The sequence below is a fragment of the Diplotaxodon limnothrissa genome, linkage group LG15 (genome assembly GCF_057381915.1).
Source record: "Diplotaxodon limnothrissa isolate DT_005_m linkage group LG15, D_limnothrissa_male_GT1.1, whole genome shotgun sequence".
In the NCBI taxonomy this organism is placed as follows: Eukaryota; Metazoa; Chordata; class Actinopteri; order Cichliformes; family Cichlidae; genus Diplotaxodon; species Diplotaxodon limnothrissa.
The window spans coordinates 26,798,061-26,809,865 of record NC_140610.1 but is presented as its reverse complement, the minus strand read 5'-3'; the positions used below and the strand labels follow the sequence as shown (position 1 = coordinate 26,809,865).

Sequence of the window (11,805 nt, the reverse complement as noted above, 5' to 3'; positions counted from 1 at the left end):
TTCAATGATAATTGGTAATTCTATATTATATTTTAAATTACCAAAAAACATTGCTTTAGTTTTATTTATATTTAATGATAATTTATTTATGTCCATCCATTTTTTTATTAATTTTAGCTCCCTGTTTACGGTCATTACAAGATCAGTATAATCATCGCTACTGAAAAATATGTTGGTGTCATCTGCGAACAGTATGAGTTTAAGTACTTGAGAAACATCAAAAATATCATTTATGTATACATTGAAAAGTTTTGGTCCCAACACTGACCCTTGGGGAACACCACATGTAATACCAAGTTTCTCTGAATGGTAATGCCCTATGCTAACATATTGTTCCCGACCCGTTAGGTAACTTTTTAACCAGTTACCAGCTTTCCCTCGAATACCATATCTTTCCAATTTATCCAGTAAAATTGAGTGATTGATTGTGTCGAAGGCCTTTTTGAGATCAACAAAAATACCAACTGCATATTTATTTTTATCCAGTGTATCAGTAAATCATTTCAAAACACAAATAAAATCTCAAAGACACTCAGTATTTGAACGCATCTCAGCATTTAGTAAAACTGAAGTAAATTTGCATATACATACTGTGCACAGTGGCTTTACCAATAACTATGTATGACAGACAGTACAAAAGACAGGACAGACACACAAAAAGGATAGTAATCACAATAAACATTTAATATAAAATTTAATGGAAAAGAAAAAAGGGAATGCTCAGACATCCAGTCATCCTTTGATCTCAGATTATCAGAAACCCTATAAAAACATTTCTGGAAGAACCTGTTACAACATGTTATAGTTACACCAAAATCTCTGTGGCAGGAGAATACTATGAAAAACAATGTGCTGCCGATACTGCAGTACCATTATTTGATATGATAAGAGACTTTAAGGCATGTATGACACTTGACTTCGGTTACTATGACTGGTTATTCTGCCAACAGAAAAAAATACAGTTTGACCGTCCTTAATGCCTGGGCCACGTGATGACACGTTATCATTTATGAACATATGCATTATGCATTATTATCAACATACACACACACACACGCATTGACATGACATCATCAAATTTCAATGCTGTTCCATTCACTGATTTTCTATGTTGATAATTTCGTACATTAAAAACATTTCTGCCCTTTAAAATAAAATTTGAACAGTCAAATATCTCTACATGATTCTCTTAGCTGGTCTAAGCAGCTGCAGTCAGTCAGCAGTGGGAACATTTTTCCACTCATGCGGAAACGCTCCCTCCTACACAGAACACAGAGACACTGAAGACCCATACCACACTTCAAAACCAGGATAAAGAGGTTCGGTGAATGTGGTGTTGAAGGTGTGGAGGTGGACGAGTTTGTCAGAGGAGACTCTGTAGAAGGACAGAGTGCCAGCAGGACAGTCCACATACACTGCTACTCTGTTAGAGACGGAGGAGGGTAGGGCCAAATCTACGTCCTTCCTAAAGTTGTTGTGACAAGCACGGTAACCATCTTCACAACAGTTCAGACTCCAAGACTGATCGTTGGAGCCAAGCTTGCAGTCATCGCTGTCTCCTCTCCTTTGAATTTGTGTGTAAGTCACTGCGACGTCAATCACTCCTCTACACTCGATCTCCCAGTAACAGCGACCTGTAAGCTCATTTTTGCAGAGAAGCTGATTCCAGTAGTCAAATCTGCCTGGATGATCAGGATATGGCTGCACCGCTCTCACATGTGTCACCCTCCTGTTGTTGTCAGACAGTTTGAGGTTTCTGTGCGCTGTATTTGGGTCCAGTTCAAGTTCGCAGAAGTCTAACAGAGAAAGTACAATGTAAAAGCAAAGACATTACAATAGTAGTTTATAGATCTTAATTCTTGCACAGTCAAGCACGAATAGAAGATCAGTTCCACAATCGGTGCCCCTTCAGAGTGCCAGCAGAATGAAAACCTTTGAGAGTAAGCTGAATTATCTAATCAGCTTCTCACTTGCATCTTAAGTGATTTAGGAATTTGAATTTAATAAGAGATGAATAAAAAGTGCAAACTTACATTTTTGCAGTGCAAACCTTAACACCTGCTCTGTGCTGTGGTCCACTCTGTAGATAAGTATAGTGACAGCGACATACAAATTATCAAGCACAATACATTAGTCATGAATGCAAAGAATTCAAATTTCCTGATATGAGACACTGTTTTAGATCAAATTGCTATTTTACTGATGGGGGCGAACAAGTTACTTTTGTTGGTGATGTCAAATTGTAAACCACAAAAGTGTTTTAAGAATCTAAGAAGTGCAAAAGAATCTGACTTTGATTTAAAAAAAAACAAACAAAAGTGCATAAAAATGTTGGTCTCAATAGTTTCATCCTATAAAATGTGAAAGCCAAAAAATAACCTTTGAAAATGCGTTCGAGTTCAATGTTTTTATGAGTCACTTGCTAACAAAAAGAATTAGCATAGTATGCTACTATACTGTATCATTAATGAAAACAGCAATTGGTTTAGAGTATATTTTAAAAATGTTAATTTATATTTCCATTTTCTACCTCTTTAGTTGTTTCGGATACTCCATACGTCTATCAACGTGCTGAGATTTATTAGTTTTCACCACTGGCAGCAGCCTCAGAAGAGCCTCCTCAGTAACTGAGTATTTCTTTGAGTCAAACACATCCTGATCTTCTTCTGATGACAGTAAGATGAAGACCAGAGCTGACCACTGAGAGGGAGACAGCTCATCTTTGGAGAGACTTCCTGAAATCAGGGACTGTTGGATCTCCTCCACCAGAGAACGATCATTCAGCTCGTTGAGACAGTGGAACAGATTAATACATTTCCCTGCAGACAGTTTCTTGCGGAGTTTCTTCTTGATGTACTGGACTGTTTCCTGATTGGTCTCTGAGCTACTTCCTGTCTGTGTCAGCAGGCCTTGTAAGAGACTCTGATTGGTCTGCAGGGAAAGACCCAGGAGAAACCGCAGGAACAAGTCCAGGTGTCCATTTGGACTCTTTAGGGCTTTGTCCACAGCACTCTCATGGAGATGTTTGAGTTTAGATTTGGGTCTTACTTTAGACAACAGAGATGATGTTTGTTCTTCTTCTAACAGATCAACTCCAGAGTTGATGAAGGTCAGATGGACATGAAGAGCAGCCAGAAACTCCTGAACATTCAGATGGATGAAGCAGAACACCTTGTCCTGGTACAGTCCTCTCTCCTCTTTAAAGATCTGTGTGAACACTCCTGAGTACACTGAGGCTGCTGTGATATTGATGCCACACTCTTTCAGGTCTGATTCATAGAAGATCAGGTTTCCTTTCTGCAGCTGATCAAAAGCCAGTTTTCCCAGAGACTTGATCAGCTTCCTGCTCTCTAGACTCCAGGATTGATTTGTCTTAGCTCCTCCATCATACTTGACCTTCTTCACTTTGGACTGAACCACCAGGAAGTGGATGTACATCTCAGTCAGGGTCTTGGGCAACTCACCTTCCTCACTGGTTTTCAGCACATCCTCAAGAACTGTAGCAGTGATCCAGCAGAAGACTGGGATGTGGCACATGATGTGGAGGCTTCGTGATGTCTTTATGTGGGAGATGATCATGCTGGATTTTTCTTCATCTCTGAATCTCTTCCTAAAGTACTCCTCCTTCTGTGGGTCAGTGAATCCTCTGACCTCTGTTACCATGTCAACACAGTCAGAAGGGATCTGATTGGCTGCTACAGGTCGTGTGGTTATCCAGAGGCAAGCAGAAGGAAGCAGTTTCCCCCTGATGAGGTTTATCAGCAGCACATCCACTGAGGTGGACTCTGTAACATCAGTCAAAATTGTAGTGTTGTGGAAGTCCAGAGGAAGTCGACACTCATCCAGACCATCAAAGATGAACACAACCTGGAAGTCTTCAAAGCTGCAGATTCTTGCTTCTTTGGTTTCAGTAAAGAAGTGATGAACAAGTTCCACCAAGCTGAACTTTTTCTCTTTCAGCACATTCAGCTCTCTGAAAGTGAATGGAAACATGAACTGGATGTCCTGGTTGGCTTTGTCTTCAGCCCAGTCCAGAGTGAACTTCTGTGTTAGGACTGTTTTCCCAATGCCAGCCACTCCCTTTGTCAGCACTGTTCTGATTGGCTTGTCTTTAACAGGTGAGGCTTTAAAGATGTCTTCTTGTCTGATTGTTGCTTCTGGTCTGTCTGGTTTCCTGGATGCTGTTTCAATCTGTCTGGCCTCATGTTCATCATTGACCTCTGAAGTCCCTCCCTCTGTGATGTAGAGCTCTGTGTAGATCTGATTACAAAAATTTGGGTTTCCTGCTTTAGTGATCCCTTCAAACATGCACTGGATGTTTTTCTGTAGATAAACTTTCAGTTTACGTTGGCACTCTGCAGCATGGGTTCCTAAAGAAACATACAAAAACTATGATTACTATCCAGGCAGTTCTACGGAAGCAAAACATGATCCGAAAAATGTAAGGAACGAGTGGAGCGGAACAAAAAAAATCACTAGGATAAAGGTGACAGACAATGAGTGGGCAGCCTGTAGACAACAAAAAGATAAATAATTTCAACAGGTTTATTTCTCGACTTTTATTTCTGAAGTCTTCTCCACCACACAACACCTTTCACACATTCGCACTACTAGTCTTCTGTCATCAAGGGAATCCTGACATCTGAGTGTGATGTAGTCAGACTCGAACGTCAAGGAAGGTGGTAAGGAAGCAGACTCAGCAGACATTTAGAGAATTTACAGTGAACTCCATCATACGTGAAACTTAATTAACTTAATTACCAAAACTCAAAAGTACATGAGTGCAATAACACAGCTCACCTCTCCTCCCTCATCTGAAGCTCCTCACACTTCTGATTAGCACATTTACACAACTAAACGGCTCTATTTACAAAAAACAAAACAAAAAAACAAATTCAAAAAACCCCTGCAGACCTAGAAAGAAGCAAAAGGAAGCATTTCTATGGTAGAAGGATCCCCCCCCCCCCCCCCCCCCCCCCCACCTGTTGATGTCATGTCTGACATTATCAGCACTTTAAAATCAGGAAATGCTAGGGGGGCCTTTCCACACACCTGACCTACATAAAGACTGAAAACAAAGAACGAAGTATGAAAAAAAATGACTTAATCTGCAGCATAATAGAGTATAAAGAAACATGTAACTGAGTATTTGTCTTAATTTGCAGAAAGTTTGTTTTTCCATCCACAGAATGCGTACACAAACAAACCCAGGATAGTCAGTGCAGCAAAGTTACTTTGACAAATAGCAAATCATAGCAAATAAATAGAGAGACAGAATAAGGTGCATAATATGCAAAAAAAAAAAAAAAAGTCAACACATCTGGGACAAGTGGAGAGCATTACAACTGCTTATCCCTTTGTCACACTGAGAAACATCCCCTGCTGGACTGTGATGTCAGTTTTAAGGTCCTGAGGACTTGTGCTGCCCAGCTGTCACATTTACAGCTGGATTGACTCCAGTCCAGTAAAAGTCTCACTATGCTTGTCAAAAGCATAGTGAGACTCCAGTGTTAGTGAAAACAACACGCTTAGTTCCTTTAGCAAAGAAAATCACACTATCACCAGTGGAAGCTGGTGACACCAGCAGATTAAATAAACTGACCATGAAGGCTGGCTCTATAATAGGTTGCAAACTGGACCTCCTCTCCACCAGAGCTGGAGGTCACCGAACAAACTTTTATGGGTGGTGTATTTCTTATCTTATTTTAAATTATCTTACTGGTTTGTAGACAGTCGGCCAGCTCCTCCTGCTTCATTCTCCTCAGGAAGTGTTGTGTGATCTTTAGAAATGACTGTCTGCTGCTCTTCTGCTCTTCAGCTGTACCACCCAGGCCCTCATCTTCACTCTGATCAAGTCCACCGTCTCTGTAATCTGGATTTAGGACCTCCTGGAACCTCTTCAGCTCGGTCTTCACAAATCTCATAATGTTCTCCTCAAGTTGCTAGAAAGAAATGTTAGCTTCTGTTAAACACAACACCACATTTAGTATATCTAACTGTCTGTGAAGTGCTCAGTGCAGAAAAAGCACCAACTCAGTCACGGTCACTGTCTTTGAGATATTTTTGTCATTACTTGTACCATATAAGTAATGACAAACCTGGAAAGAGTACAACATTTCAAGCCCCAGCTGGCTCTGATGAAAACAGAAACATGAACTTTGGACTAAACTAAATTTAAGAGAGCAGAGAGCAGTGTTGTTCCCAAACAGCAGGAGCTGTGATGAAAAAGATTGTAGGTAGATTGATTGATAGTAGTATTAAGCAGAAACACTGCAGTATTTCTCCATGGTGATATGTGTTTTCTGTGCTTACATACCATAAATATGTCCTGCAGAGCTGTTTGGTGCCCACTATCAGGCTGGTGATGGGGAACCTTTAAATTCTGCTGCTGCTCGTCTCTGTGGAAATGTCAGAAAAAACAGGATACATTTCATACACCGTATATTCTAAAAATATCAAATGATAATCAAATTTTCATCCTTACGTTGAGCCTTTAAATTTAATTTCACGGTTGATGGAGCCACTGGATGTCACAGTCAGACATGTGGTTACACAAGGATCAAATGTCTGCTTTTTATTTGGTCTTGAAACATAAAATAGACACATTATAAGCAGAGGTTTATAGAAGCTTCTAGAAACGACAGAAAGAAATGTAGTTTTCAGTCAAAGCTCACGTTTTGTCAGAGAATGGCATCTGAGAGATGGGAGTGTAAATGTTCATGACCCGTTCTCTATTCAGGGATTCAGACACCCAACCCGGTTCAGGATCAGCTCCAGGTCCGGCAGAGTCTGGTCCAACCTGCTGCTTTACCCTTAAATGCAACACATATAGTGCTCAGAGCACGAATCGTGACGATGAAGATTCAGTTCCAACAGTTACTTCAAAGTGCTTAATGTTGTACAGGAAAGATGCTGGAATATTTTAAACAAACTCCAGCACTTATTGACAGTGAATCCAAGCTGGTTCATTAAGAAGCTGCAGCTCTGCTTCCTGGTCTCAATTAGGAAGCAGTTTGGGGGGTTTGATAAATTTGACCAGATTTCTAGAAATGAGAGCTGCTCCATCCAAAGTGGGATGGATGCCGTCTCTCCTAATAAGACCAGGTTTCCTTCAGAAAGTTTCCCAACTATCTAGACAGCCAGCAATTTAAGGAGAACATGCAGCTTCATATGTCACAGGGGACCAGAGAAAACTACAGAGTCCGACATTGTTCTGGGAAAGTTACACACTGATTCAATATTGATTTTGTGATGGGAGAGCTGAGCTGTGACCTGGAGAAGAGTCCTGACAGTTAGAGACGGTCCTCTCACCTCTGAGGTTTGATCTGGCTCTCATGTTCCCCACACAGAGTGGATGCAGAGTTAGGGACTCCCTCCTTTCTGTGCTCACACTGATCCACAGAAGAGAACACACCTTCACACAGACACAACAACACGCTCAGTCAGCACAACAACATTTATACTTCAGACTGTGTTGCTGTGTATACCAAGACTAGCTGCAGAAAATGGAAGTCATATGATATATCATTTCTTTCTTAAGAATGGTGTCTGCTCTCGTGTGGAGCAGCAGACAAGTCAGCTGCACGACAGAATAAAGAAAATCCTCACCACCCAGATTCAGGTCCACGTCCATTACAGAGTTGTTCTATCTTCACCTTTAGAGGAAACACAGAGAGAAGCTGCTTTAACCCAAGGGCTCTGTTACATTCTCATAATCACCATCAGAGCCGGTCAGACTGCAGGTCAGTGAAACCTTCATACTACAAAGAGCAGAGCCCAGCTGCTTCAGTAGGAGCTTAATTTGTTCAAACAGTGATGTCATCATGGTTTAAGGTGCAGTAATACTAAAAGAAACATGTTTTTTTGTTTTTCCATCAGTGCATTTTGAATTATGAGGTTGTGTTCTTCATAACTTCTGTCAGGAAAAGAAAACATCCAAATAACATTTGTAGATGATTTTGTTGCTACAGTTTGTTTATGATGAGGATTTTCTAAAACAATTAAGTTTGCTGAAGATTTTTAGAGCGCAGTCTTCATGTATCATTCAGCCTGGTTTATAGAAGACATGGTGAAAACTAATGAATTTTCTCTCTTTATGGTATTTATGATTTAATAAAAATGCTAAAAAGATAACTTTATAAAAAGCGTTGATTCAAATTTATCATCAACATGAAACATGAAGCATTTCTCACATGGCAACAAGTCCATGGAAATGTTCAGAGTTTTATAAAACACTTCAGATATCTGCATAAAAACTTTATGAACCTGAACATGAACACATTTGATTAAACATTAAAATCCTTCCTGCTGAGATTAATCATTTTATATTCAATGGTCCTGTTTGATTCTTTTCTCCTGGCTGCAGGTGAGTCATGATTTGTTAATCAGTGATAAATGTTAACAATATTTTTGTAGCTCCATGTAAAGAACTTTGAACCTTGCTGTTTCTCAGTAACACCACCTGCCAGGTCAAAGTTAAAGTCTCCCAATCGTTAACAATAAACATCTCACTTTGTGTAACTTTGCTCAGTTTGGTGTTAAAATACTAAAAATGTTTGAACTGATCAAATGATCATAATGAACACCGAACAAAATAAGTCTGCAGGTTGATTTTGTTAGGTTTTGTGTTCAGAGTTAAAGTACGTTACCTTCTGATGGAGAAAATAATCTGCATGAAGCTTAAGTGAATCCACAGCTTCAACGGGAAACATGCAGAGAGCAGGAGATTCACACACAGTCTCAGCTCTCTGGATTTATCTACAAACTGAAGTCTTCCTTAAGGAAACCTGAAAACTGCACCATGACCCTTGGAATAAAGAGCAGAAGTCACACAAGTACACACAGCACGAGTCCTTATCAGCTGCATCATAAAGTTCTGATAACACAAAAAAAAAAGAGCAAAGAAGGCTTTTATTAAGCAACACACACACACACACACACACACACACACACACACACACACACACACACACACACACACACACACACACACACCTCAGTCTGAAAACAACGCAGCATATACTGAAAACATTCACTAACCATCACATCATGATGAGTCCATAAACCCACTAGAAAAACCAGCCATTAGAACGATGTCAGGCTCAAGCCACTTCTGCAATACCTTCACTTGTTATGTGTTGAGCATGAACAAAATTACAATACGTCATGAGTCTCTGTGGTCTCAGTGTAGTTCTGGCTGCAGTCAGTAGATGGCACTGCTACACAACCTCTACACCATTACCTACAGGCAGCACTGCAGGACTAAACTCAAATAAAAGCAGTGAAACTGGAAAAATTTCTTTATGAGACTGGAAACACAAACTGGCTACAAACCAGTTCATATCCACCCATCCATCCATCCATCCATCCATATACCTATCATCTATCATCCATCCATCCATCCGTTCTACCACGCATTATCCATCCATAGACTGATCCATTGATTTGTTATTTGAAGTCATGGATGCAGCAGTCTGCACAGAGGTGCAAAGACTCCCACATCTCCCTGAAGCATTGAGGTATTGCCAAGGCAGCAGAGAAGAATACGCTTATCAGTCTCAGGCTGTCATGTCCCAAGTGAAAATGGCAGAAACGCTTTAGTTATGGGGGACTATGAAGACCTTTCATAGTCTCGTAGTTCTTTTATATTTAACTTCATGAAAATGTGAAACAAGTGTTCAGTAATCAGTACTTAAAAAGTCAGCGGTGGTGTTCACAGGTTGCTTTTAATTGTTGAAGTAGTTAAACATATCTACAAAGTAAATGTCCTTATTTGATGCTTTACATTATGAATGTTTGGCATTCATGACATCATAAAAACATTATTTCACAGACGGTTCTGTTCCAAGCTTCATGTTACAGAAACATTAATAACAGGATTAAATTTTATATGTTGTCTTGTGTCTGCCAAGACTGAGAGAAAATACCTGCTGCATTTTTGTATGATAAGAGCAGCGTAATGTGTTCTTAATTACGTGAGATCCATCTCTGTTTATCTCAGCAGGTGTAAGAAGGTCCTGTGTGAGTAATCAAAGATGTTTTACTGCCTCATTCGGGAGAAAAACACCTGAAACTGTTTCAGAATCAGAATCAGAATCAGAATACTTTATTGATCCCTGGGGGAAATTATTTTTTGTTACAGTGCTCCATTTTAAACCAACATTAAGACAAGACAGACAATACGCTAACTAAGAATAGTACAATATATACATATATATACATACATACATACATACATACATACATAAGTCACTTATAAATAAATAGTTGGAAAAGAAACATGTGTAGCTGTAGCAGCAAACAGTGTGTTAAGTGGATGCGTTGTACAGGGAGATGGCCACAGGCAGGAATGATTTCCTGTGTCGTTCAGTGGTGCTTTTCGGTAATCTCAGTCTCTCACTGAACGAGCTCCTGTGACTGACCAACATGTCATGGAGTGGGTGGGAGGTGTTATCCAACATTGTCTTTATCTTGGACAGCATCCGCCTCTCCGCATCATTCAACAGTTTGAGCTTAAGAAGAGCAGGCTTTCATTTTTACAGTGTTGAGAGAGTATAGCAGGAAAAAAGCTCAAACATCAATCATCATCAGAGAGTTAATGGCCTTTAAATAACCAAGGCTTCAGACAGGTGATTAAAACCTCCCTGTGATTGGTCAACCATCATGACATTCTAGTATCTCCTACCTGTCAGTCAAAGCACCCACACCCTGAATGCTAACTTAAGGTTGTTATGAAGGAGTAAGTTAGCTCTTAAAATGAACACTTAAAAATAGATTTTAATTCCACAAGAAATTCAATTGAATACTCTTTGAAAAGTCGTGTTGGTCAAACATTAACAGAAAAGCCAGAGAAACAGCGGCTCCTAGAGCTGCTTATTAATTACACGATTATGTGATTGGATTCTAACTTTTGGCTTTACTTACAGCCCCTTTAATGATCACTGGTTAATTAGCATACTCTGTACACAGACTCTGCAAAAGTCTTTATGCTTTAATAGCCCCAATTTAAACAAGAAGTTCTGGTTCTCCATTAAAACCTCCTCCACATGTTGCCTGGGACATTAAACACATGAACATAATCATAAACTGTAGTGAAGCAGCATGTGAGGCTGGGAAAGAATGTCTCGGACTCCCAGACCATCAGCACCGGCTCCCCTCAGGGCTGTGTTCTTTCTCCCCTGCTCGTCTCCCTGTATACTAACTGCTGCACCTCCACCCACCAGTCTGTCAAGCTAATCAAGTTTGCAGATGACACCACCGTTATTGGACTCATCTCTGACGGGGATGAGTCTGCCTACAGGAGGGAGGTTGAACGTCTGGTGTCCTGGTGCAGCCACAACAACCTGGTGCTGAATGCCCAGAAGACAGTGGAGATTATTGTGGACTTCAGGAAGCACACAGCTCCACTCCCCCCCATCATCCTGACTGACACCCCCATCACCTCTGTGGACTCATTCTGCTTCCTGGTGTTAAGGTTCAAAATTGAGGAGGGAGAGTACAAACCACTCTTGGTCCAGAAGCTCTTGGTCAAACAATGATTTTAATGAACACACGTGTGGGAAGACACTCTGTACGCAGACAGCCAGTAGTCCTCGACTTAATCAAAGCATGAACAGATATTTTATAGCATCAGGGTTTGATTTACTGACGCCCCTTCATGCGTCACAGATACATTTTATACATAGATCAGATCAACACCAGAATGACTTTTCACCTAGAAGATCATCTTCTATTTTCATGGCTGGTACTTTCCGTTATCTTAAAGTGAATTGTTCCTCTTTCTTGTCGAGACATAACTAATCTCTC

The 11,805-nt window shown here is 40.3% G+C and overlaps 1 protein-coding gene across 3 annotated transcripts; it reads right to left on the bottom strand.

Moving 5' to 3' along the window:
• Positions 1 to 833: 833 nt before the first annotated feature.
• Positions 834 to 9,134, bottom strand: LOC146617648 (uncharacterized). Of its 3 annotated transcripts, none has more exons than XM_085372655.1 (11): positions 9,040 to 9,134; positions 8,649 to 8,875; positions 7,609 to 7,655; positions 7,312 to 7,414; positions 6,675 to 6,812; positions 6,485 to 6,583; positions 6,317 to 6,398; positions 5,720 to 5,942; positions 2,531 to 4,370; positions 2,034 to 2,080; positions 834 to 1,796 (listed from the first exon to the last, which is right to left on the bottom strand). In XM_085372655.1, exons 3-11 carry the CDS (start codon positions 7,631 to 7,633, stop codon positions 1,261 to 1,263), a joined length of 3,093 nt encoding a protein of 1,030 aa, XP_085228781.1. In that variant the 5' UTR covers positions 7,634 to 7,655; positions 8,649 to 8,875; positions 9,040 to 9,134; the 3' UTR covers positions 834 to 1,260. The 3 variants fall into 3 exon arrangements, with proteins under 3 accessions (XP_085228781.1, XP_085228779.1, XP_085228782.1); XM_085372653.1 differs by having other exon boundaries at positions 8,649 to 8,806; XM_085372656.1 differs by having other exon boundaries at positions 7,612 to 7,655; positions 8,649 to 8,806.
• Positions 9,135 to 11,805: the final 2,671 nt, after the last annotated feature.